This window comes from Rhipicephalus sanguineus, chromosome 1 (assembly GCF_013339695.2).
Source record: "Rhipicephalus sanguineus isolate Rsan-2018 chromosome 1, BIME_Rsan_1.4, whole genome shotgun sequence".
Classification (NCBI taxonomy): Eukaryota; Metazoa; Arthropoda; class Arachnida; order Ixodida; family Ixodidae; genus Rhipicephalus; species Rhipicephalus sanguineus.
In genome coordinates this window covers 94,727,434-94,753,999 of record NC_051176.1, presented here as the reverse complement: position 1 = coordinate 94,753,999, position 26,566 = coordinate 94,727,434, and the positions used below count along the sequence as shown (strand labels likewise).

The 26,566-nt window shown below is 45.6% G+C and overlaps 1 protein-coding gene across 1 annotated transcript in view; it reads left to right on the top strand.

Moving 5' to 3' along the window:
* Positions 1-26,566, top strand: part of LOC119394213 (nose resistant to fluoxetine protein 6) — a 49,585-nt gene that overhangs the window by 8,799 nt on the left and 14,220 nt on the right. Inside the window, exons 2-9 of the mRNA XM_037661491.2 lie at positions 2,512-2,723; positions 10,933-11,044; positions 11,740-11,824; positions 13,455-13,543; positions 15,217-15,396; positions 23,167-23,260; positions 24,836-24,922; positions 25,843-26,011. Coding sequence (XP_037517419.1) covers positions 2,512-2,723; positions 10,933-11,044; positions 11,740-11,824; positions 13,455-13,543; positions 15,217-15,396; positions 23,167-23,260; positions 24,836-24,922; positions 25,843-26,011 — 1,028 coding nt within the window. The remainder of the gene's footprint in view (positions 1-2,511; positions 2,724-10,932; positions 11,045-11,739; positions 11,825-13,454; positions 13,544-15,216; positions 15,397-23,166; positions 23,261-24,835; positions 24,923-25,842; positions 26,012-26,566) is intronic.

Genomic DNA, 26,566 nt, shown 5'->3' with positions numbered 1-26,566 from the left:
GCTGTTATGAGATCACAACAAGGGCCGTTTTTGGCGCCGTAGTTGTCCGCCGCCGCCGCCGGTGTCCGTAACCACTATCGCTCGAACTAAGAAAAAAATTCCAGGATGGAATGAGGTTCGAGCCTGGGTTCTCTGCGTGGGAGCCCAGTTTCCTACCTCAGAGCCATGCCGGTGCTTGAAACTGCCTTGCAAAAAGACCCTATACAGGCTTCATGTCGACAAGGAACCACATTAACATATGTAATGTAGCGTGGTAGAAGAGTAAAATAACAACCGAGCGTCACACAACACGAATTCTGTAACCAGGCGTCACGCAATGCGAATTGCGCAACGAGTAGTTTGTTGAATGCTTCCAACCCTTTACAAAGGACTTTTGCATAATTATTCATCGTTATCAGCCACAACATCAACAAAGTGCACATAATGCCTTACAGGTGTTTAGCAGGTACCACGGTTCTCCGCAGAATGACGAAAAATTGCGTAGTGGCTGCTTCCTTCCTTCACAAAAATTATGCTTCATAGCGTAGTGGGTTCTTCGCAAGTGCCCTTCTGTTGGTTGCCAAGGAAGCCCATAGGCTCCCACGATCCATTTCCTCAGGGTCTCAATAAAGTTAATTCCCTCTCTCTGTCTGTTTCTCACGTTAGCGTATGTTATAAAGCGTGGTGGGAGAGTGAAATAACGACCGGGTGTCAAACATTGGGAATTACATAACTAGTGGGTCCTTTAAAGCTTCCAACCCATTACAAAAGGCTCAGTCATAATTCTTCATCGTCATCAGCCATCGCATCAAGAAACTGCATATTTGGTGCCTCGCTTCTCCGCAGAATGACGAGTAATGCCGTGGTGCGTGCTTCCCAACTTCACAAAAATTATATGTGGCGTAGTGGGTACGTTGCTAGTGTACTTGTATTAGTAGCCACAAGAGAGTTTATAACGGGCTCTAGAAATGCCGCTCTTCGAGCTTTCGCTGTGAATGTGCTGCGCTTTCCGCGCAGGCCTGGCGTTTTTTCTGAGTCGCCTATGAAATGTTTCTCCCACCTTGTCAGTTACACACATATATAAAAGAGGCCGATATTACGTACATGCATCAGAAATGATCATGCCCAGGGAGGATGTCAAGATATTACGAAGTAACTGTTCATATATATTCACGTCACAGCACACGTTTCAACTGCTACCACATCAAAGCAAACCAGAAGTGCGTAGAAGCGTTTGCAAACCAGATATCATAGCTCTAGTGCCACTATTACATACGCTCCTAAAGTAGGCTACCAAAATACATTACCGTTTCAGTTTCCAGTTTTCCTAAAGCATGCGTCAAGCAGTTCGGACTAATCTTAACTGCAACGCCAGCGCGTTTTTTTAGCATATTCTGCAGTGTTCTTGCGCTATTCACAAAAGTGAATAGCGCTAGTCTTGAGGTTTTTGTATATAGTAAACAAAGCTTCAATACATCGTGCCATCGATATCGAAGTTGAAACACATGCGGTACAGTCAAATATTTTTAACTTTTGGTGACTGTATTTATCATTAAACAGCCAATCATCACAGTTATTCGCGCACGTAGAGGGCAGTGAACTTACCCACTGCATAGCTCGAGAACGTATCGGCCACCGGGGTAATATACTCCTTGGAGGTCCTGCCCACAGAAGAGGTGACACGATAAAGCATCCTAGAGAAACAGCGAATAGACCGCAGAATTATGGCACCACCTCTTATAAGAAACTCAATAAGCAACAAGCCTGGGGACTAGCGCAGTTTACAGAACACATATTCTGATTTACAAAAATCACACGCAATTAGTTGTCAACTTGTGTCGCTAAAAGCCGGCAACTTCACCCTAAACGTTATGTACGTTTTCGATGCATTAGACTTGATACTGCAAAGAGCAGCGATTTGATACAAGCATATAATAATAATATCTGGGGTTTAACGTCCCAAAACCACCATATGATTATGAGAGACGCCGTAGTGGAGGGCTCCGGAGATTTCGACCACCTGGGGTTCTTTAACGTGCACCTAAATCTAAGTACACGGGCCTCAGACATTTTCGCCTCCATCGAAAATGCAGCCGCCGCGGCCGGGATTCGATCCCGCGACCTTCGGGTCAGCAGCCGAGCGCCATAACCACTAGACCACCGTGGCGGGGCGATTTGATACAAGCAGTCTTTATAATAAGATCGGCCGTCGAGTTAAAACAATACGTCATTTTACAAGAAACCGTGGCGTTACACAGATATACAAATACCGAGCTCATAAACTTTTCAACGCTGTTAAGGGGGAAAAAGGACTAGGAAAGAAAAAAAACACAATATGTAAAACGTGGACAGGAGGTTGCCACTATCTGCCCTTTAACAAAAACCGAGCCAGCGGTGTTGCTTCTCTTGATTGTTCGGTCACCGTTACCTACTTCGTCTCCATCTCGCTAGTTAGCTTTAGCTACATATTCTGTTGCAGTAGTCTATGACTGTGTAATTCATTCGTCCTTGTAAATGGCGGGATCATTACAGTGCTCGATGCATCCGGCAAGTACCCGACGGGAGCTCTCCAGGCGACGCGCGCGGACTTCGGCGCGTTCGACGAGTGCCTGGAGACTGTACTGCTGGACCGCGACGGGGACGTGGAGGCCCGCGGCCAGTACTGCAGCCTGCTCATCTACGCTCGGAACAACAGCGACGCGGAGAACCACATCCTGCCGGCCATCGAGATGGCCCATCCCAAAGTAAGCCATGGAACGCCACGCAACGTCTTCCGATATGTTTTCAAGGCGAAAGCCTTAGTTGCTTCACAAGCGCGAAAAATTGACCGTCGGCGCAATACGAGTGATGCAAAAAATCATCGTCACGTGATGACTGCACCATGCGATGTCATCATGACGTCGCAGATCGCCAAAGTTCGTGACGCCGCCATGATGTCACTATGACGTCATAAACGTCACATCACATGATGACCTCAACACGTGACATCGCTCGGTTAAAGGTGGGACGATCACAGAGGCAGTGCAAAACCAGGTAATGTGGAGAACGCTTACAATGCCTCCGATCCTGGAGGCATTGCAAAACTACGTTAGGTAAAGAAAGATTTCAGAAGCAGGCGGGGGAGGATAAATACATCGACTGAGAAGAAAAAGAAGATTATGGCTTTCGCCGTCGAGTCGTCTTAGGCGAATGCATAAGGGACCCTGGGAGTTTTTGTGCTGTGGACTTTCACAAGAGTTTCGTGAAGAGTTGTATCGAAATGTGACCTTATAAGGTACTGATGCAATTTCAGCTTCGATCGTACTCATTGGTTACGCGATTTATCGATGCGTCATGCCTCATAAGAAGAGGCATGACGCGGCTTCTTATGAGGCGTGACGCTATACACAGTCGAGAAGCGCATATAGAGAAAGACTGAGATTGAAATCGCCTCGTGCCGCATATATTTCTAAAGCAGTGCTTCATCCCCAGTATATCTCTTGCGAAACCATTGCATGAATAAAGTTATAGAACGCAAGACGTGGAAACAAACATACTGGAGGTGTCTTATTTTTCATTCGTCACTGCACAGTGGAACAGCGTATCAAAAATGTTACCGCTGCTATTTTATCGCTTTTATATAATGTTCTTTTATGCCGCTTTCAATTCGTCATCTGAATTTTTCCTCCGATTAAGAGTTTTTTGTTGTTTTAATAACAGACTACCGTTGTCTTTTCTTTTTTTCCCCATGGTGACAGTGAAGTGCAGAAGCGGCCTTCCCACTGTTAATATGCTTTGTCACGGCGTATGCTTAGTACATTGTACATGGCAGTACAATTAGTACATTGTACCGACTTAAAAGTATAAGAGCAGCCCCAGGTTATATGCAACGATGGTGTGCTTTTCCAGACTACACAGTCGGACATTACAATAAGTGTTCTACATTGCTCTTACCTGTTGGCGCAGAGCTCTCGGCCGTACACGACCACACTGATTCTCCGTATCATATGAGACATTGGCAGATTCGTAAGCTTCGTGGTGGTTGTACAGCGCAGTGTTCTACACGTTCCTCGAAAGCAGGAACAAAAGCTCCTTCCTCGCTCTTTGCCAAATTAGAAACAAGTGCCCGTCACAAGTTCCTTTATTGCGAAAGAAACGCGCTCCAGTTATATTTCGAGCAATGCAACGTGTCGCTACATTTACGTTACATTTGATATTTCTTTAAATTAAAACATAATGTCGGATATTAATGAGGACAAATAAAGTGAGCAATTGAAAGCTCACATCAAACTACATATACGAATTTTAACATCACCGGCGGCGGGCTATATGGAGATCAAAAGAATCTAAAGAAACATTTCTAGACGAACTTTCTAGAGATCACCGGACATACTCCAGACAAGTCTAACTGCAACGCTGATGCTCGCCTATTACAAGTGTAACACATGTCGAACTTTTCACGTCGTTCTTCAAATGCAGAGACAAGGCACTAGGCTTCACATTTTCAAAGAAATTTGCTCGCATGCACCAGTATAAATAAAATTCGTGAACATGAAATCACATCGAAAGGGACAGCACGAAGCCATTCAACGAGTACTGTTTTAATATTGCAGTATAAGCGGAAAGTAATGTCCTGGACACACATTTGCAACTTAATAATGTCCCTTGTTTTAACTCAGCTAGAGTCATAGGCGTGCGCACAGGGGGGGCAGGGGGGGCGGCCGCCCCCCTAATCACCTAAGAGGGGGGGCGCAAAATCTGCTGCGTACATTCACCCTTCTAGTCACCTAAGAGGGGGGGGGGGGCAAAATCTGCCCCATACATTGACTTAGTAGGGTGGGGGGGGGCACTGCGATGAACCTTTGCCCCCCCTGATGGGGAACCCTGCGCACGCCTATGGCTAGAGTTGCATCGCAGTGTTGGTTTCCGACAGACGATCCTATTTCCTCGTCAGCCCTTCTTAGCCAATACAGGATGTTTTTTTATTAATAAAAACGCTCCGACAGTAAGGCTACTGTCGTTTGCGCAAACGAACTCTACTTCGAGGGGGAAATACTTTACGGCACCTAAAGTTGCATTGAAATGAGCAATTTACAAAGCCTCATTAATTAGCTTTTTAGTTTTTAATTTCGGGGCCGTTTATATGGCAAAGTTACCTACCCATTTTCTTAGAAATCCCAAGAAACATATACGTAAGTCGAGCTATATTAATCATCGAAATTGAAGGCCCCGATCCAGGAGATAACGAAACTGAGCGCGGCGGACGCCAGGATGTGCCGCCGCTGTGTCACGTCAGACCAGAACTTTACATGACTAACCATGAGGAAAGGGGCATCGCAGCAGAATCTGGTCGGGAAAAACGGCAAGTCGTCTAGAATACGCAAGTATACGCAATAAAACGCTTATCGATTAGGCAAAAACGGCAAGAAAGAAAGCGCGCTCTTTTATTGCGGCGGCTTTACGATGAGGTAACCTCTACACGATGTGTCCAGGCTCTAGAACGGCCCACTGGTTGCTGTCAGACTGGCTAAGACAAAAGAAAAAAATTACACCATCTCCCACTAAAGGGAACTATGTGGGGATGCAAAGCAGCGCATGGGTCGACTAAAGTTCCGCCGATTTTAACGCGTCCTTGCAAGTGGAGCACACCATGAATTCACTGTAGCTGCTGTTGCTGTTACTCGTCCCGAACTCTCGTTGGCGCACGCCACGCGGGTTCATCGCGCGTCTGCACAATCTCGTTCCCCGACGCCATCACGTGATTTCTGAGAGATTGTAAGGGGGGGGAGGCCACAGCGTCTTACCCAGCCCCTTACACAGGCCCGAACGCGCTAGCGCTTGCCAGCGCGTTCTGACTTGGATACAACGCGTTGGTTCATCGCGCGTGTGCAGAATCTCGTTCCCCGCCACCATCATATGACTGCTGAGAGAGTGTAAGGGGGAAAGGCCACAGTGTCTTACCAGCCCCACACATGGTTTTGTCTACGTTACGCCAAGCTAGGACAACATATGGCAGCCCGGGTCCCTAAAGTGCTCTGCACGTATCATCACCAAAGCGGTCGAAGAGCAAGAGGAAGAATTCTCCTTGGCGCGAGCGCGCACTCAGATGGCTATGCTAGGTGGTAGAAAGCGGACGGTCGCCAAGGGACGGACACAGCCCCGAGCAAAAGCTGCTTCGCATCTAAAAACAAAATTCAGCTATTCCCTCCGCAGGTGGTCGGGCTAGGCCTCGCACGCTTCCCAGCGCCCCCGGCGGGCACCTTGGATTGAAAACCAGGATGCAGCCGATGCAGCACACTCGAATGACAGGCGAACGGTAGTTTCTCGCGCCCCACGCGCTCGCCCAACGACTCTGCTCTGCACGATGTGCTGCGTGCGCGCGCCTCTTCAATGCCGTGGGACGTTTGAGGCTGTAATGCCGTCCCTATGCCGTTCCTTCGTAAACGTAACTAGTTACCGTTACATTTCCACCGGTCCTTAACGGAACGGTGGCGCTCCTCCGTTCCTCCAAAAAAGTCACAGCTTCGCCGCAAGGGCGAAGCAATGAATGTGATAGCAAGAAACTAATGCTATACAAAGTGAGGCTCGCCAATGGATACTCTCAGTTTGAACAGCGCTCCTGTTGCAAAGGTGGCCAAAGCAGCGAAGGAAACTAGAGTGCTTCAAGTGTCGAGCTGTGACACTTGATAGTTCGCGCTCATCTTGTTTGTTCATTTAGCGGCGTCCCTTGAGCTCGAGTGACTTTAGTACGCTCCGTAACATGAGCGCGGACATCACGGTGAAAACGTGAAACACCCCTCTTCCCCTCAGCACGAGAAAACCGCGCGAGCAGACAGCGGAAGGGCAAGGTTCTCCCTGCGTAAACATAACAAGAAGCGAGCGCGGCGAGCGCGCTCGCCGACGACTTTTAAATCCACCCGTCGCGCTCCTAACGCCATCTCGCTGGTAATGAAGAAACGCTTATAAGCGCCTAGCGTCTCTGAGTCCGTCAAGTGGGAAATGGTGTGTATATAACGCTCGCCGTTAGCTACGTGGAGGATCTGCGTTTCGTGGCGTAGTGGATAGCGCCACTCGCTGCGGAGCAAGAGGTCCCTGGATCGATTCCGCGCTTCGGAAGCATTTTTCTGAATTATTTTTCTTTGGGGCTTTTATATATATATGCGTACTTATATATATACGGTGCATGACGGGCGACGGGGACGGCAAAATTCAGCCGAGACTGTCCATATAATTGCTATCGCAATAAAAAGAACTAGTTCCTATAGGCGAGCACCAGAGTTGCAGTTAGACATGCCTGGAGTATGTCCGGTCATCTCTACAAAATTCGTCTAGGAACGTTTCCTTAGGTTCTCTTGATCTCCATATAGCCTGCTGCCGGTGATGTTAAAATTCGTATGTTGTGAGCTTTCAATTGCTCACTTTATTTGGCCTCATTATCCGACACTCTGTTTTAACTTTAAAAAACAGGCATAACGTAAAAGTAACGACACGTTCAAATACTCGAAATGTAATGGAATGCGTTCCTTTCGCATTAAAGGAACTTGTAACGGGCACTCGTTTCTAATTTGGCAAAGTACAAAAAACGAGCTTTTGTTCCTGTTTTTGAGGAACGTGTACAACACTGATACTCGGGCTCACGTACGTACATTACCACCATGCAAGTTCGATAAAACATCCAAACCACCTCTTCAGCACTACATAATACCCTGTTGTCGATTGCCGCTGAGAAGTTGACGTCAGCTGGAAGCGAGGAAAGTGATGGCTCATTGCCTTTTATTGCGATAGCAATTGTATGGACACTCTCGCCGGGTGTTCGCCGTAGCCGTCACCATTACCGTAGCCGTTCTTTTCCGGATATGTATATGTATATATATAAATTTCGAAGCGTGCCTCCGGGATTCGAACCTGCCACCCCTCGCTCCGCAGCGAAGCGCGTTAAGCAACTAGGCCACGCCGCATCTTTCTTTTTTTTCTTTATTGTAGGCCACGCCGCATCCGTTCTTTGTAATACTAACAGCGAGCTATTTATATGCACCATTTACCGCTGGCGGTACGCAGAGCTCGGAGGTGCTTCGGCGTGTGCAGTATCACCGCCGAGATTGCCCAAAGGACGCGATTTAAAGCATTAAGATTAAGCATTTAAGATTTTAAGCTCATAGATGTAAAGCAAAGCTCCTTGAGACGCGCACTAAAAAGTGGCCCATTTCTGCACCCACTCGCGGTGTGGAACGCGTGGTAACATTGCGTCGAACGCCACCGCGCGGCAAGAGACGCGGAGAGGTGACTCTACTAGCCACACTTTTCAAGAAAAAGCAATACCTAAGAGCGTTGGGTTGTAGCGCGCTGCTCAAACACGAAGAAGTAACAACTGTGACAGTTTGCTCACGCTCGCCCTGTGTATACCTGTGCGTTCTTTTCGAGCGTCATTCCTTGTGTTTGAGCAGCGCTGGAAGTGTCGAGTTGTGACCGTTGTTAGTTCGCGCTCGTCCTGTGTGCGTTCTTTTCCTGCATCCTTTGCGCTTGAGCGGCGCGCTGCAAGTATCGAGCTGCTTGCCGTCCTTCGTGTGACACTAATTTGTTGCTATCGCATTCATTGCTTCGCCCTTGCGGCGAAACTGCGACTTTTCTTTTATTTAGTTGTATTAATTAGAGAAACCTTCTAAGGCTGATTATCGCAATCGTTTTTGTGCCGTACACTCTGAACTTCTGCGCACGAAGAGCAGATAACATCTGTAAGAGTGCGCTGCTTGCCTTGCACAGTACCTTGTGTAAAAGCTCATTCACACCTGCGTCTAGCACCGGTCGCGCAACCATTTGCGAGTGGCGACCAAAATGTGACTGAAGTCGACCGACGTCCACACCGGCGAGTGGGACCTACACGTCGCCACAAATAATTCAAGTGTGCTCGCATTGCCCTTGTCCCACAAAATAAGCTGACGTCCTCTTCCTGTGCATCTGATTAATTCAGAGGTATTAGACTGGAGTCGCGCGACTCAAAAATCGAACAGCGAGCGACTGAGCCAAATCAGCAGCTTTGCGACCAAAGCGGTTATTTGCGACCAGCCGCTTTGCGATTAACTTGTACTCGCGACGGGTGCTTATCGCAGGTGTGAACAAGCCTTAAGGGCAGTAATTTGCCATGCGACAACAATTAAAAGGCACAGTGCAAGAGCAACAACTTGAACATGCGTAATGATGGTCCTTAGTTGACGATTCGCTATGGGTGGATTAAGCCAGCCTCTTCACAAACACACGCGGAAGCAGTGAAAAGAAAATGCGCACATTCAAAATATGGAACAAAACCGACATCCTTGATGTCACAAATTTTCTCGGTTATATAATGCTTGTTTTGGCTGCCAGCTCCACTCACACCAGCCTAGCTGCCCATGCTGGGGGAAAACAGTCCGTCAAATCACCGTCTATGGATCCGCGCCAACCACACTTGTCGATGCCAGCATTCTCGCCACGTTGTAGCTACCAACGTCGGCGAGTGCTGGAATTGGGTATTACGTGCGATCAACTTCGTGCCTAAGGGGGTCAAAGAATACGCATGCCAAAAGCCTGAAGCGAAATTATAAACAAGCTGACGGGCTACGTGCCAACCGAGGGTGGTGAAGAAAAAATGATGCGTGCCGATTACTTTTTTTTTTTCAGTCGATAAATGCAACACTCATAAACAGAGAGAGGCATGATAGAAGAAAACAGTTGTTTTCTCGACCATTTCAGATTCCTAGCTATACGACCATTCAGCTTTTTTTAGCACATTATTCAGCAACAAACCGTTCTTTTTTAAAGTTTGGCACGTATGAGTATTAATGAACAATTGCGAATTGTTAAATGCGCACTTCCGAGTGCGAGGTAAAAACAAAGTTCAGGCACGAGGCATCGCTGTGAACGTGCATTCTTCAATAGGCTTTCGTAAAAACCAGCGCCCATATTCACAAGGACACCTTACGCCAAACATTTTTGTAAGAAAACATTTCAGCCAATCACGATGCGGGACATATAATCGGCGTATGCGTCTGAATAGTGGGCGAATGCACATACGAAAGCGAAATTTTGTGAATTTGGCCCCAGTATGTGGCCAAACAGATGAAACATTTCCAAGGGGTGGATTTCACCAGGACCATCGGGCGGCGGCGTCAACACCAGTGATGAAACAAAAATGATCATCACGTCATGACCTCACCATATGACGTCATCAAGACGCCACACGTCGGCAAAATTTGGGCCTTCATCAGGATGCCACTATGACGTCACGTGATGACGTCATGCTATGACATCGTCGCTTGGTCAAAGGTGGGCCGATCTTGGAGGCACTGCAAAACCACGGGACGTGCAGAAAGTTTCCAATCGCTCCTATGCCGGAGGCAGTTCGAAACAACTTTGGGTGCAGAAAGCTTGCGGTGATGGGGGGGGGGGGGGGGTAGGATCAATACGACTGAATTAAAAGACACAGGCGACGAAGAAGATGGCTTTCTCCATCCAGTCGTCTTAGGCGAATAAGATGCATTGTGACTTTTCCTTATTGCCCGGCTGCCTGTGCCAACATTCATGTTTGCTGTAGTGATTGCAGTACATCGTTTAATAAAACTATCCGACGAGAGAGAGAGAGAGAGAGAAGCGAGAAGAAATGAGCAGGGAGGTTAGTTAAAGACCTGCCCAGTTGCCTGCTCTACATTTGGTCAGAGATAAATTTCGGAAAACAGGTCGACAAGATGAAAAAAAAGGAAACTAGAAGCCGCTCGGCCAACACAAACTATACACGACCCCGTGCTTTAAGGCACCTCCAGTTAATAGCGCGTTTATGACCTACTCTGTCTAACGATTTCACAATTATATCTTTCCGTTCGCCACGTATTCGGATTCACCTGATGTTTTCGCGTTCTTCTCAAAGGTCATGCTTATAACGCTGTTTATGTTGACCAACAGCAAGTCGCACAATAACTCAGCTCTTTCTCCTTCTTTCTGCAGGTGAGGAAATTTCAGAAGTACTTCTACGACCGCAGATTCCCCACCTTTCGACTGGCTATGTGCACCATGAACTTCTGCAACGAACAAGAACTGCAGGAGCTGGCTAAAGCAAGTATGTGCACGTGATGACTTCTATTTATTGAAATAATGACGCAAACTCTTTATTAGCGCCCTCAGCGAGTGTTCACTTGATGTTTTTTTCTTTCGATTTACCTTTACGAATGTAGTTTCTCTACGCAATGTATGCCCCTTAACACCACCATAGTATACTTTTTGATCTAGGCCTCAGCGATGGCATCGTTTGCACCGTACAACATTTTTATGTCCGTAGTTGCTTCATCGCGTCAGTCACAACCCATTTCTTTCACTACGAGTGATTAACAATTTTTGTTAGTCAGACTGTCATAAAAACTTTGAAGACAGACATGAGTTCCACTTCGGTACCTGCATACGCACGTGTGACGTTTGCAGATCTGACCATTTTTAAAATGTTTTTTTCACTTCGACAAAGTGTCTGGGGAAGCCATCACTTGCAACGTTTGAAGTAGCCATTCCCTGTAGTTCAATGGGAAGCCTAATGTTCGAGAGGACTGTATCCGTTGAAAAACAGACAACTAATGCGCGAAATCATTGCAGAACTGCTAGCATCCCTTAGTGTGACGTATGATTCAAGCGTCGGAGTGGCGGCATCTTTAGTATCGAATGTTTCGAGATCTGTTATAACTGAGGGCCACTGACGCATGTAATGTGCACCGACTGCGGATGATAACAGTAATTCGCAGTGCCACTGTTTCCTGGTTTTTGCAGTTATTCCCCCTGCGGTGGATTTCAAGGTCAAGTACTGCACGACCAGTGAATACCAACGTCCGACTCTGACACAGCGCGTCATCCTGTGAGTATACAATGGAAGTCACGTGACTAGGAAATGAGTTGGTGCAGCATTTAATGTTAAAAAATACCATAACTGCTCTGTTCACTGACTATCTTTTTCGAGCATCCTTTACCATCAGGCTATGCTGTAAAGGAACTTTATAGAAGGATACTAACTAAGCTTAAACTGAAAAAGCTTTCTTTTAAAAGCCTATTTTGGTAATTTAGCCATAATTTCGCGGTTGATCCTTAAACCATATACTCAAGGTCAAAAGGTTTCCTTTTTCACTTTTTTTTTTCTGAAAGCAATCCTGTGCGTGAAATATAATGCCACAAATTTCAACTAACTTTCCGTATTTCGAGCGTCATAACTAAGCAATAGTCGTTCAGCCTTGACGAATGCGATATTTGGCTGTTATAGATCAGTAGCCGAGCTAACAAATCACGTCTTTCGCATTGACTCTTTTTCGTTGACTCGGCACCTTCGCTGATGATATGCTCACTATCAGGATTGGCCGAAATATTCTCTTACGAACGACTCCGGTGTAAGTTTTTTTTTTTTTTTTGTGACTACGCGCCAGAATTTATTTACTTTCGAACCAGTGTTTGAGCGAGCATACATAAGGTTGACCCCAGTTATCACTAGTCGTCGCAGTCAGCACAGGAGCTGCGGGTTTGGTTGCGTCACAGCTAATGGCGGCGAACACTGCTTGCAGGCATGCGATAAGGACAGGCCGTACGCTATCGTTGTCGTTCGTTCCAGCTGACCCACAGCCCTCGGCTAAAGAGAGTTAAGTGTTGAAGCTTTACATCCAAAAGCCACGACATGATTATGAGAGACGCCGTAGTGGAGGTCTCCGGAAATTCCAAGCGCCCGGGGTTCTTTAACGTGCGCCTAAATCTAATCACACGGGCATTTAGCATTTTGGGCTCCATCGAAATGTGATCGGCGCGGCCGGGATTCGATCCCGCAACCTTTGGCACCACAACCACCACATCACCGCGGCGGATTTCGGCTAAAGATGGCTTCTAATCCATACAATGCCATGTAGTTCATGGTGACCAGTAGGAAATAACGGGGGTCTGAGCAGACATGAGAACATATGACGTCATAGCGAGGAAGTGCGTCAACTCCAAGGTGGTGTCAGTATCCATATTTGGCTGTTGCGTCGCTCTTACTTATTCCTTTACCGGCAACAGTTTGCGCGCGTGCGTGTTTTTTTTTTTAGTTCACTAATACAACCAAACTTATCTTTCTTTTGTTTTTCGCAGGCTGAGAAAGTAAGTTGGCCTTAGAAAATTGTTTCCCGCCGTAGGTTAATACGCATTCCAAGAACGGAATACCGTGTACCCAAGTAGGCCGACAGCCCTTGTAACGCGCGCGCCAAACCAAGCGTTACTATAGTAATGTACGCATTAACCCGACAAATGAGTTTCGAGGACAACTTTCAACTGGTGCGCTAGACTGCTGATACTCCTCGATGTTGTGGAAGCGTAATGGAAGACACGAAGCCACGTTTTCTGGGGCACGTTTCCATCTCATCAATTTTTCATAAGTTTTGAGATCACTGGTACTGTGCAACACTGCATGAACGAAACAAAGTTCTCACTTCGATTTCTTATTCTTTTTCTTCTTCTTTTTTTGCTTTCAGCGCATTCCTGGCCATGGTCGCCTTTATGGTCGCCTTGGGCACTGGATTAGACATCTACGCCGAAAACAAAGCACCCAAGTGTCGACACAGTAAGTAATATACGCTAACGCATCTACTCGTTTCTTACGTATACCGTATATGTAAGTGAGGATATTCATGATTTTTCTAATGACGTAGCCTTACTCGAGTAGAAGCGTGGGCGAATTCATTTTGGCTCATGACGGCCGACAGCACAGCGAGCGAACATATGAAAAAAAAAGGGGGAGAGTGCAGAAAAAGAGCACTGACTTTCAACTGATCTTTATTTTGCAGAGAAGCAAAATACAGAAGTGCAGAAGACGATCAGTACGGGCCTAATCAGAACATCAACAAGTCAAATCACTCTGTACGTGCCCATATGGCCGGTACCTGACAGGATTGTAGGGCAATTGTGGGCACGTGCTCAAAATTATTTGACTTGAAGGTGTGCTGATTAGGCTTGTACTTAATGATTTTCGCATATTATATATATATATATATATATATATATATATATATATATATATATATATATATATATATATATATATATATATCTGTGTGTGTGTGTGTGTGTGTGTGTGTGTGTGTGTGTGTGTGTGTGTGTGTGTGTGTGTGTGTGTGTGTGTGTGTGTGTGTGTGTGTGTTCCTATGTTCGCGCGCTGTGCTATGCGCCCTAATGTAGCTTTACACGGTGGGTTTCTTCCCGTCTAATTGCTTTGGATAATCTAAGCCTTCTCATCGCGGGCATTTATATGTAAACAATGATATATGAACAAACGACAAAAAAAACGCGAAGGTATAGTCGTACAATTTTTTTGAAAGGGCATATCAACTCATTTGATACTCATTTAATAATGATACTCATTTGAACTCATTTAATAATTATCTATGTCCCTTTAAACTGCAGAGAATACTATGCAACCTGTCTTAATTCCAGCCCGGTGTAATTGCTTCATTACCCCTGGTTCCCGCTATTTTTTTCTAGTTGAATTTCTTTGTTCGAATTTATCTTGGTCGCGATGGATTCGTGTACATTGTGTATTGTCGATAATTTAACGTAGTAATACATTAAAGTCTGCACCCAAGCGCAGTTCGACGAGAGGGTTGCGTTCGATCCGCGCAAGCAGTTCACATATGTGTGCTTTCTGTCCATTTCATTTTCTTCCACTCAAAAAGATATATATATATATAATTAACGTAGAAATTTGACACCGCCAACAAAGCCAGTTCTAGAAAAACAACAGACGAAAGTTATTTGCGTGACTAGCACAGAAAACGTTTACCTTACGAAACCAAGAAAACGTCAGCCGATATATATACACATTTTCAAACTGCTGATCTGTCCCCACTAGCCTCAGAATCTTTGGAATCGATGTGTCATCGCGTAATTAAGGAGGCGGGGGGAAGTAGGGTTCAATTTACTCTCACCGAAACTTTTCAGTCTTTCAATTGTGAATATGTATATATACACATGAAAGGTGGTTGACCCCCCTCCCGAAAACAACTTCTGGCTACGCCCCTGTCACAACTATGCACGCGCGTCGTCTTTCGCTCGTACCTGTCGTCTTTAGCACACCTCGCTTATGTGAAAAGATCCACTACTTTCACACCACCACGCAGCGTACAATAAATGGGAGTTAAGGCTGCTGAGTTACAGTCGCAATGAATGGCTGTGCGCGTGGCACTTGGCTCGCGCTCCGCAGCGGCTAATCATAGCTCGCTTTCAACGCTCTCGCGACAGATGCCCTGGTCTGGGTGGCGCTCTGCTTCTCGCTGCTGAGCAACACGCGCTCCATGCTGAACATCAACAACGACAAGAACTCGGACGCCTACAGGTTCCAGTTTCTGCACGGACTCCGCTTCCTCAGCATCGTATGGATCGTCATCGGACACTGCTACGGAACGCCATCAGACGTCTGGTGTGAGTACAAACAAAGCACGCTTGCAACAAACGCACGCGCATTTTTGCGGTTTCATTGCGGGCGATCGCAGTACAGGCAAATAGCTATGCTCAGCATTTCGCTATCTCGACTATTTCGCTAATCAGCTACGCAGTCAGCTTCCTCTTTCTTATAACATACATAAATTATGCCGCTTACAGCACTGCCAGCTTGCATTGTGACGATAGATACTGCCGTTTGTTCATATTCATTGTTCAGATGTGCGTGTATGTGCTTGATCTGTTTATTATTTCGTCCTCATTTCGCTCCAGAGTAAGAAGAAATAGATTCCGTGGTGGCATTTACATTAAGAATGCTTTGAGTTGTTACACTTCAATATAGATGCATTTATTCTTTTCAAATTTTGCGATACGTACAATCTTTCCTACGTACTAGGGACAGTCTATACAAGTGGGACGTAAAAGGAAAAAAGTCTTCCAAAAAGGAATCTGATGCTCTACTATGTATGGCTCATTTCCTTCCTGTTTAATGCCGGAGGCAAAAAAAAAACGAAAAAAGAAAACGGGTGAAGCAAGCTATCAAAGGTCACACAACACAAGTTGCCGAATCACCCTTTAGTATTCCTAACTCATTTGCCTCCTGTTTCGCAAGCAGCGAAAAAACAGCACCTGGCGTGGGCCACTCGAGAACTATGTGTAATTATTATTCTACATCTATGAGGCAAATTCTAGCTAGATGGTAGCTTCAGAACAAGCGGGGCGTCGCTGAAATGATTCGAGGTTCTGCTGCACAAGCGGTATTTATCACTATCCCCATCATGAGGAAACAAACAAACAAACAAACAAACAAACAAACAGACAAATGGCACCCTCGCTTACGATCGAGAAAGATCGGAAGCGATACAGACGAACTTCAATTAGTGTGCAGCTTAAAGCACAAATAGCAGCCTACTTGGCATCGTCGAGGACGTTGTTATGAAAGAACTCGCTAAGAAAATATGCAGGTACGCAACTTATCTATAGAGTGGACGTTGGCTCAATTATGGTGCGCTAGCGCGCGCCGTCCCTTTCGGTAAAAAGCTAATAGAAAATAAAAAAAAGAATGGCTCGCACGTGTTTGGCAAGACGCCAGGCTTGTCCATTGAGTTGTTTAATCTTACGGGGAAAATAAAGAACCTTTAGCGGCGCAAAAGGAAATCATCCATAGTCTACGGTCGTCAGCGGCTCAAAACACTCGAAATTGTAGAGGCTCCGTGGTGAATAACAGTCAAATTTCTCAGAGCCATATCTATGTGAGTTACATAGCTTGGGGCACGGTGAAACCTCGGCACCCGGACGTTAGTAAATGTGACCACAGTAAAAGAGCACGCGAATAGGTCACAAAGAAACACGCTCACAAAGGAAACTTCAACCGAGGCCTCCTATCGTGGAATCGAGCCTCCGACTACCTGCCTTCAAACACGGGAGACCGATGTGTTTACCGCTAAGGCACTGACCTGTTTTTATTCGTAAGCTTTTGCAAGCTCACGCAATGAACCAGAACACGATACATGGCATACACTTATTCTAAAGAAACATGAGCCAGAGCCCGGCCTGTGCGTCGTGCTTAAAAATCAATCAATCAATCAATCAATCAATCAATCAATCAATCAATCAATCAATCAATCAATCAATCAATCAATCAATCAATCAATCAATCAATCAAAGAACTTTATTTTCACCAAAAACAAAAACATTTACGGTGAAAAAAGGTGGCCGGGAAAAAAGCTGTCCAATGACAGCTTGACAAAGCCCCAGCCACCCATCTGCGGTGAAACGACAGGGTACATCGCTTGATAAAAGTGAAAAAAAAAATGCATATTAATAGTTGCTCAACAGTTACCCATTGATATCGTAGTGCATTCACTACGGGCGCAGGTGCACTAGTTTTGCAAGGTCAAATATAGCTAATTATGGCGACTATACACTTGCTAAAAATAAATAAAGAGGAAACAAAAGAAGAAAATTTTGTTGAAGCGCACCAAAAAACAGACGGACAGAAGAGGCTGACAAGGACAGCGCTTGCGCTGTCCTTGTCAGCCTCCTCTGTCCGTCTGTTTTTTGGTGCGCTTCAACAAAATTTTCAATTATGAACGTAATCCAACCGGCCCAACTTACCATCTTGCTGAAAGAAGAAAAAAGCCGGAGAAGACAAAACAAGAAAAAAATGCATAGAAATGTACTACCCACTTTAAGTACAATGCGCAGTTATGTACAGTTATGTAGAGATATGCATGCGCATATGATACACACACACACACACACACACACACACACACACACACATATATATATATATATATATATATATATATATATATATATATATATATGGGAAGAGAAGAGACACAACTAAGCGGTTATCCTAATTTTATTTGCCAACGGTTTCGACCGGTGGACCGGTCTTCGTCGGCTTATGAGCAAATACAGCGCTATGCGAACATCCAAAATCGTCCTGGTCACTCTTAGTTGAAGGAAGGAAAGGGAGGAAATAATAAATCAGTCAAGTTGTCAGCGGTGACGTATAGTGTGTCAAACAGTTCCTCTCGGCTCATTCGCTAGAGCAAGCAAAGAAGAGAATGGGGAAACTAAAGCCCCTCGATGCGTTTTCCGCCGGCTAGGTTAAGTAGCGCCAACTCGTCCGCCCCTCTCCCTTTACACCGGTTCCCCGCATAGCGGAAGCCGAAGTGCCACCATGATGCTTCTGCTGCTTTTCCGGTTGATGCACCTGCCCCATGCCCGCCTGATGCCCGCCCATGCCCTCGCGACGCTGAAACACCGAGCGAAAACTCGCTCGGCGGCAGGCAGTTTACGACGAACCTCAAAACAACAACACTTGCGAAACGGAGAAGCAAATATGACCTTTCTCGCGTGTGCACATGCGTGCGCAGAAACAAGATGGAAGGAAAAAGCGGAAGGAAGTGGCTCAAGAACTTCCTTCCGGAAGCTCCGGAACCGGATGTGGGAGGGGAAAAAAGAAAAAAAGAGAGAAAAAAAATTGAAATGGCAGAAGGGCAACAAAACGCAGATCGCGGCTTCCGCGGCGCGCCTTTGAAGGTCGTGGGGAGCATTGTTGTTTTGCTTGAGTGGCAGCAATTACTTGCTGCGAGGGGTGCATCCGTGGCAGAGTAAGCCCGATCCCGCGCTTTTGCGGTCACTTCCAGGGGAGGAAAAAAAAAGGGGGGGGGGGGGTCGGTGTTCTTTTGACGTCTACCCGTTGCGTGTGTGTGGGGGCACAGATTGTGCATGCGCACGAGGCCCTTTGTGAAGTACACGTTAACCCTCGTATGTCGAAGTGGCGGCGTGAGTACAAGAATCCTGCCCTGTTAGCGCGGCTCTCCGAGACGCCTGTGGTTGAAAAATGTAGTGCGGGTCAGCCTATCCCATTTAAAAAATGAATTAATAATTTAAACAAACCGGTTAAAATATAGAAAGAAAGGAAGAAAATGAGAATAAAACGAATAAAACGTTGAAAAATATAATAATAAAAAGGCAAAGGTAAGATGTGGGAAAGGTATACATTGAATACTGAAAAGTCGGGAAAAAATAAAACATACGAAAGAACATGTAAAAAACAATGCATATAAGTACAGAATATGCAAAGGTTTCCGGTTGGTCCGCTCCCCCAGATACTTGTTCCACATATATATATATATATATATATATATATATATATATATATACAGCATATGAATAATTAACGAAAAAGGAAAACACAACTTGCGAAACACGTGTATACTCCAGTATTGGAAAAGGCAAGTTTGAATTGTTACGTGAACAGACCTCTAATTTCTTTTTTGTGTGGAATAAAACATCTGTTCCTTGCGTTTCGAATTAGTTTAATGTTGTTGGGACGATGTGTCGGATGCGTTGCGTTACATAGTGTGTGCGTGAGAATGGAACGTGCCAAGGCGGTTGATATCGGACATGATAGGAAATTACGTTTTGTTTAAGGTTCGCGAGTTTAAGAAATGTGTCCGATTTCCCGAGTGCTGCGTTTTTGTAGTAGCACAGTAATTTGTAAGTATATAGATCTGATATTTTCACGATTTGATGCTTTTTGAAAAGAGGGGCGGTGTGTTCTAGAAAGGGAGCATTTGAAATAAGTCGAACCATTTTCTTTTGTAACACGCTCAGTTTTGATATATTAAGGGCGGTAGTTTTACCCCATACAAGGAAGCAGTAACAAAGGTGGGAATTAAAAAGCGCGTCGTAATCTCTTTATTGTAGCTGGTAGTATGTGTCGATGACGGCTAATTAGTCCTACACACTTAGGCAATTTCAACGTAACCACGTTTACTTGGTCACTCCATGACATGTGCTCGTTGAAGATGATGCCAAGTATTTTAAAGCATTTTTCAATGCGAACAGTGAACGGACATGCTTTACAAAAGCTAATTGGCCTAGCCCTGGTAGCCACCCAATGGCTCACCTTGAGCCTCGAACTCGTTTCTTGTGTACATCCCACTTTTAGCAAAATAACGAACTGCTAAGTGAGCCTGTATATAAATGACCATGCCGTACATCCAGCCACGTCTTCCAAATACAGTGCATGCAAAGCAAGCCTAGCATGTCACTCGGCACTCTCCCTGTATCCGCACGTGGAAACTACGGGATTCCAAAATTAACATATTGAAGGGCCACGAGTTCTTGGCAGAATATCCCACAGAAATACAGCATCACGGCAGTCCAAAAGATGTTCTCTATAGTTTCCAGCTTGCTGCAGATTAAGCAGTTTACTGACCGTGGTGCAAGAACGCCTTAACTGACTTTTAATTGATAGCCAGATGAGCATTTTTAACGTATTTTAGCACATCGCTCTGAGCACCTGGCCTCCACGCAACGCGATGTAGAGCTGCTGTACTCTGACATGAACAATTTATTTTTAGGGGTTTCACGCGCGAAGACGACGATATGATTATGAGGCACCCCGCAGTGCGAGACTCCGGTTTAACACCTGGGGTTCTCGAAAGTGCACCTACATCTAAGTATACGGCTGTTCTTACGGTTCGTTTCCATCGAAATGCAGCCGTCGTGGTCGGGAATCGAACCCACGTCCTCGAGCTTAGCAGCGGGACACCTTACCTGCTTGGCTACCACGGCGGGTACTGTGACGTTCTTGATTTGTTCATTCTTGGGCACCGACACAGCTATCTTTCCTCGGCGAAAACGTGGGATGACCCCGATTGAGAATGGTGGCGACGCCGTCTGGGTCACGGTCCACCGAACTACTACATAACGACACTAGAGAGTGCCCACAGTTATCACCGCGAGAGCGTCTCAGCGTGGCGGTGGCTTGTTTTTACAGCGAAGTTGCATATGGCTAGGTTCTGGCGGAACGCGTCCGCGGCACGAAAGACGCGTCGGACAAAAATTTTCGGCGAACCGCTTAACTCGACTGAGCCGGCGTTTTCGCGTCGAAAAAAATTGACATGGCGTATAAGTAAACATAAAGGTGCATGATTTCGCCGACATGCAAGAATGGCGTGAACACTTTTGTCTCAAAGACAAGACCACTTGCATAAGAAACGAGCGTCATGCCATTTCAGCACTTTCGAAATAACAGGGTTTCTTATGTACTACACGATTTCATGTTGAGGTCGCCGTTGATGAGGTAGTACGCGTCATGCGCAAGAGAATCTTTGAGTGTATGGCTCTTTATTCGCTCAATATAGTCGACAATAATAATATATAAATTCACTATAGCAATATTCACTATAGCAGGCCCACCATCGTCACAGCTTCGCTGGCTTCCATCATCACAGTAGTGGGAGAGCTCAGGGGCCGGATTCACAAAACTTCTCCCTCTTAAGTGTACTTTCCCAACGGCCAGTCGACTGCGTTAATGATGTCTCTCACCATGACTGGCTCAAATATTGTTTTGCGAATATTTATAGCGGTAGACGTTTTTTTCGATACGGGCCCTGAATTATTTTCGTCTGAGCTTTCTGCTGGGACGGTGCGGTAACGGCGCAGTTCAGTCGCATTATCTTATGACATCTGGTTGCCTCAGGAATGCACTTGCAATGCGCAGCAGCATTGCTTACACACCGCCTACTGCTTCGCTTATAGGGTTGACAAATAACACTGCTGCTGCTTTAAGAACCGCAGAAGCGCGGCGACTTGTACAGGCGATTGTCATGAATATGACCGCGTTGAATCAGTGAGAGACGCGCCGGCGGCAAACATAACGCGTTCGCGCGTACACAACGAACTCTTACCTCTCGCATTTGTGATGCTGAGGTCGTCGCAATTGAGCGGGTTGGCACAGATACATCGTAGCTGAACCAACATTCTTGTACCTTTGGCGAAGTCAATCGGCAGCAGGATGCCCCGTATTCAAAGCGATACCGCAAGACGGCCGCCGCTGACACACAAATTGAGTGACTTTCGGGACAGAGGATCCTACGTTTGCAAAGCGATTGACCGACAACACATTTTTGCTTCTCTTGTACTGTTTTCGAATGACCATGGTTGCGGCACTTACCATCCACTGAATTCACTTGTTACGTGAATTAATAAAGCTACCTCAAGGGGCTACTGATGGCCGTCAACATTAATAACCGGGACAAGAGAAATAGGGCACTATAGGTGTCAACACAAGTACATCAGCGTCGAAGGCTGCTCGCCGGCCCAACAGCAATACACACCACGCCGATTTCACTTCTTATCGTCCCGCAAAACTGCAACTACTTCTGTGAAGATACGTTTCACTTTCCCATTCTGAACGATATCTATCGAAGAGGAATGAGCTGTCGTTTTATTTTGTTCTTTCTATAATTTCACCCGCCGCAGTGGTGTTGCGGTTAAGATACTCGACTGCTGAACCGAAGGTCGCGGCATGGAATACCGGCCGCGGTTGCCGAATTTCTATGAAGGCGAAATGCTAGAGGCTCGTGTGAGTAGATTTAGGGACCTGGTAAAGAACCCCAGGTGGTCGAAATTTCCGGCGCCCTCCACTACGGCGTCACTCATAATCCTATCATAGTTTTGGGACGCAGAACCCTAATTAATAATTCGAGAGTTTTAGCAAGTTACGGAAATATGGCACGCAAATACAGTAAGGCAGTACGGTAGCGTTCCTCCTTTCCCGTTGGTTGGGCTTTCGCCGCTCCCCGTTCCAGTGACAATGTGTACCCCAAACGACAGGTGTCTCGTTAACAATGCGTAGGCTGACGGGCAACAATGAGGCGTGACAAGCCCCACAGTAATTTCTGAAAAAGCTTTTGCGGTGTTGGGGTGCCTTCACCGGCAAAAGGTCGACGACATGGAAAGGAGGAGCGGTACCGTCATACGGTAGCGTATTTGCGTACCGTATTTCCGTAACTAGCTAAAACTCTCTATTCTTGAGGTTTAACGTCTCAAAACCACCATGTTATTATGAGAGACACCGTAGTGGAGGGCTTCGGAAATTTCGACCACCTGGGGTTCTTTAACGTGTACCTAAATATAAATGCACGGGCCTCAAGCATTTTCGCCTCCATCGAAAATGCGGCCGCCACGGCCTGGATTCCATCCCGCGACCTGCGGGTCACCAGTCGAACACCATAGCCACTAGACCACCGTGGCGGGTGGACGTAAAACCCTAACAATTATTATTATTTCATGTTACGAACAATTTTTATGAAGGAGGAATGAACTGTCGTTGTATTTCGTTCTTCTCACAGTTCTCTGGTAACCTAAATAACGTTCTCTCTAAGTATTCAATAAATGATAACATAAAGTGCCCTCCTATTTCGCATTTCATTTCAGCTCGCCTGATAAACAACATATCTCTCAGTGACCGCTGGGACATCGCGATCATATCAGCCGGATTCATCAGCGTCGACACATTCTTCTTCCTCAGGTAAGCATGGCCGCCACCGCTACTTTCCCGCGCTAATGCGCAAGATTTATTCTTCTCTGCGCTATAGCGTTAAAGAGCTCGTTTCGTAGAAATTCCGGTGTCGGCGTCGTTGGTGGTCAGCGACAAATCATCATCTTGTCCGTGACCAAAAAGTCGAGAAAGATTCAAATAATATAAACAGTAAAAAAATATTTGGTTCGAGTGAGAATAGGACCCAGGTCGTCTGCGTGGCAAGCAGGTGTTCTACCACAGAGTGATGCTACTGCTTGAAACTGCTTCGGAAAAAAAAAAAGCACTATATAAATGTCATGTAGTGGAAGGAGTCTCCTTAAAGGGACACTAAAGAGATACAATGAATCTGCCTAGGCCAATCAATCGTGCTCTGAGAACTCTAATGTCGTTAATTTCGCCAACATAGGTTTACTAATACAGGAGAAAATGAAGTTCACAGTTTCATTTTTAAGTTTCGCGCCGAAATCTCCCCGCATGACGTCACGAATTTCAAAGTGTATTTGTCGTATTTTGGCGCCATTGGCTCAACAAAGTTACCCCAGACTTGGTATTTTAAGTCTAAGGCCCCCTCAGAGGACAATGTACTTCATTTTTACCGATTACGAACTACTTAGTCCCTAGTAGGCGCCGTCAAAACATGTGACGTCACGGCGAATGGTGCGCAAACTTCAAGGTGGCGTCGCCACCCACATTTTGTTTTTGCGCGTTTTCTCGCTTACTAAGCGTCTTCTCACCGCAAGCGTGGTGATTTTGGTATCGTGAAAGAGTATTTTACTTATATGAGAAAAATCGTTTTGCTCTTTAGTGTCCCTTTAACGGATGCGATATTACGCGGCAGAAGCGTAGAATCCCGTCCGGTGTCAAGACATGTGAATTGCGCAATGAGAGGGTGTTTTAAATGCCCTCCCATTACAAAGCGCTCAGACATATTCAATGATCAGCAGCAGCAAAAGAATCAACAATGTGAGCAGCTGTGTAGGTTCGCGTCTCTTGACTCCTTTTCGGAGTTGCCTGACTTGCCACTATGTGACTATGTCACTATGTGACAATCACCTCCAAAGACAGTTGACGTGCCTCTTTAAAAAGAGTCCTATACGTGGCAAGTCAGGCATCTCCGAAAAGGAGTCAAGAGACTCTTTCTACTTCTTAAGAGTGTGGGCCCTTCGCTGATTCGCAAAAGGAAGAATTATGGCGTAGTGGGCACAGCGCGACTGCACTTGCAGTAGGCATTCTAGGATAGTTTGAAACGGCCTATGTTATGCGCACAGCAATTCGTTTCCTTGCGGAACGATTGAGGCATCGACCGAGAAGGGAAGCGAGGCTAGCAGTTGAGAAGGCGATGCGCACGGGGCCCGATTACGCTATCGCGTTCTATTCTTGAAGGCGAAGCTCAAGCGCCCGCAAAGTTTTTGACTAGCACCTCAGGGAACCATCTGGCGATGAGATTTCACGCTTTTTCATTAAATTTTTTTCAAAGCGTCACGCAAATGGTACTGAAGTGAAGAACAGCTGTAAGGAAGCGAGATATCTTACCTTTATTGTTTTGTTTCTGCTTTCTTTCAGTGCCTTTCTGCTTACTTGCGTCGTTTCCAAGCAAAAGCGTGTCGGCGTTGTGATGTTCATCATGGCTGTGTTCAGGAGGCTGATCAGGTGAGTTTGGATGAGAGAAGGCCGGAAACTTTCATTACGGCCCAGCCCCTCCGATTTCCCCTCAACGTGGCTAGTCCGGGAACGGTATAATAGCCACGAAAATAATGACGTATGGGCCTGTGGCGCTATCCGAGTGGCTGAGCAGTGGGCAAACAGCGGTTTTACTGACAAAAGCAATACAGATCCACAACACAGAAGCTCGAATGGATGTGTCGGCGAAAGTAGTTCGCAAACATTTCGTCACCAGTAACGAGTCGAACTTGAAAGAATGCTACTTCTCAGAAAGACTGGTCTGGAACGGTCGCTGATCAACTCGGAATATTTGTCGCAGTACGTTTAGTTCGCTGACTTCCCGAGTTTATTCTCGCAAAAGGTTAAAGTATGGGTTTAGCTTCTGAGCTTTACTTGAAAATGTTGTAGAGCGTGATTATGAAAAACCAATCTGAAATCCCTTCAAGTATGCTTCTCCGAAATCATTTCTGTTTTCACGTCTCGCTCGCCTATTCTACATAAATTGAACTCTTCTGATAGCTAAACACATTATATAAGCATTGGATAACCGAAGCTAACGAGTGCCTGCTTGTTGACCGCATTCGGGTATGATGTGCCACTCTATTTAAAGGTTATAATAAAACTATATGTACAGCACTGCTACATTGTATAACAAGAGATGTTAACATACGAGCAAATACACCTTTTAGAACGTGCGTCATGGCTTGACAAATGGACTGAGTGCTTCTTTTTTTACTCCTTTTTTTGTTTTACGTGCTTAGAGCTCGGCTATACAAGCCTTATGAAGCACCATAAAGAAGATCGAATCAACATAACGAGTTCAGAGTGCGTGCATTCAGCCTTGCTACTTAGCGCCGTAAACATGTTTCCGCAACTATGTCTCATAATGTTTTCTCTTTCATATGCAGGACACTGGTGCCGCTCTTCTTCGTGATCATGTGCATGTACCTCCTTCCACTTATTGTGTCCGGGCCTGAGGCACCGGAGTTCTTCGAGAAGCTGGATAACGAAGTCTATGAAAACTGGTGGACACTCTTGGTGCAGGTTCGAAACTACTTCTACAGGGACGACGATGTGGTAAGAATTATTTTTTACACGCTGTCGCGATATTACATTATTCAGCACAACGGGACTTCATAGACGATAATAATAAAAATATCAGCGTGAATCAGAAGTTTTTTTATTATTACCAGTTCAAACAAAACCCCCAACATACTATTTTTATATGTAAAAGTACGAAATTTTTCACTGAAAAATTAATACTCCGCTCCCCCCCCCCCCAAACAAAAATCAGCTTCTGAAGCCTAGGCGGGATTTCATTGTGAACATTCCTAGTGTTTTTGTGAATAGCGATATACGTATTTTTAACTTGCTATATGCTCCCGTGGCTTTGGCATGCTGGCGTTTCTTGCACTCTTATAACCTAGCCGAATTTTCTTCATTTTTCCTGCGATTTATGAACATATATTTTGTTCGTTTTTTTTTAATTGGTTGCATATATCTCTTCAGCGCTTTGTAGTTTCACTAAATTTTTAATTTTTTTTTCACGACCAAATTTTAGACGCATACGCTTCGAATAAAAAAAAGCAATCGTTACCATTCTTTCCTTTTAAAACGTGTCATCACTTTTGG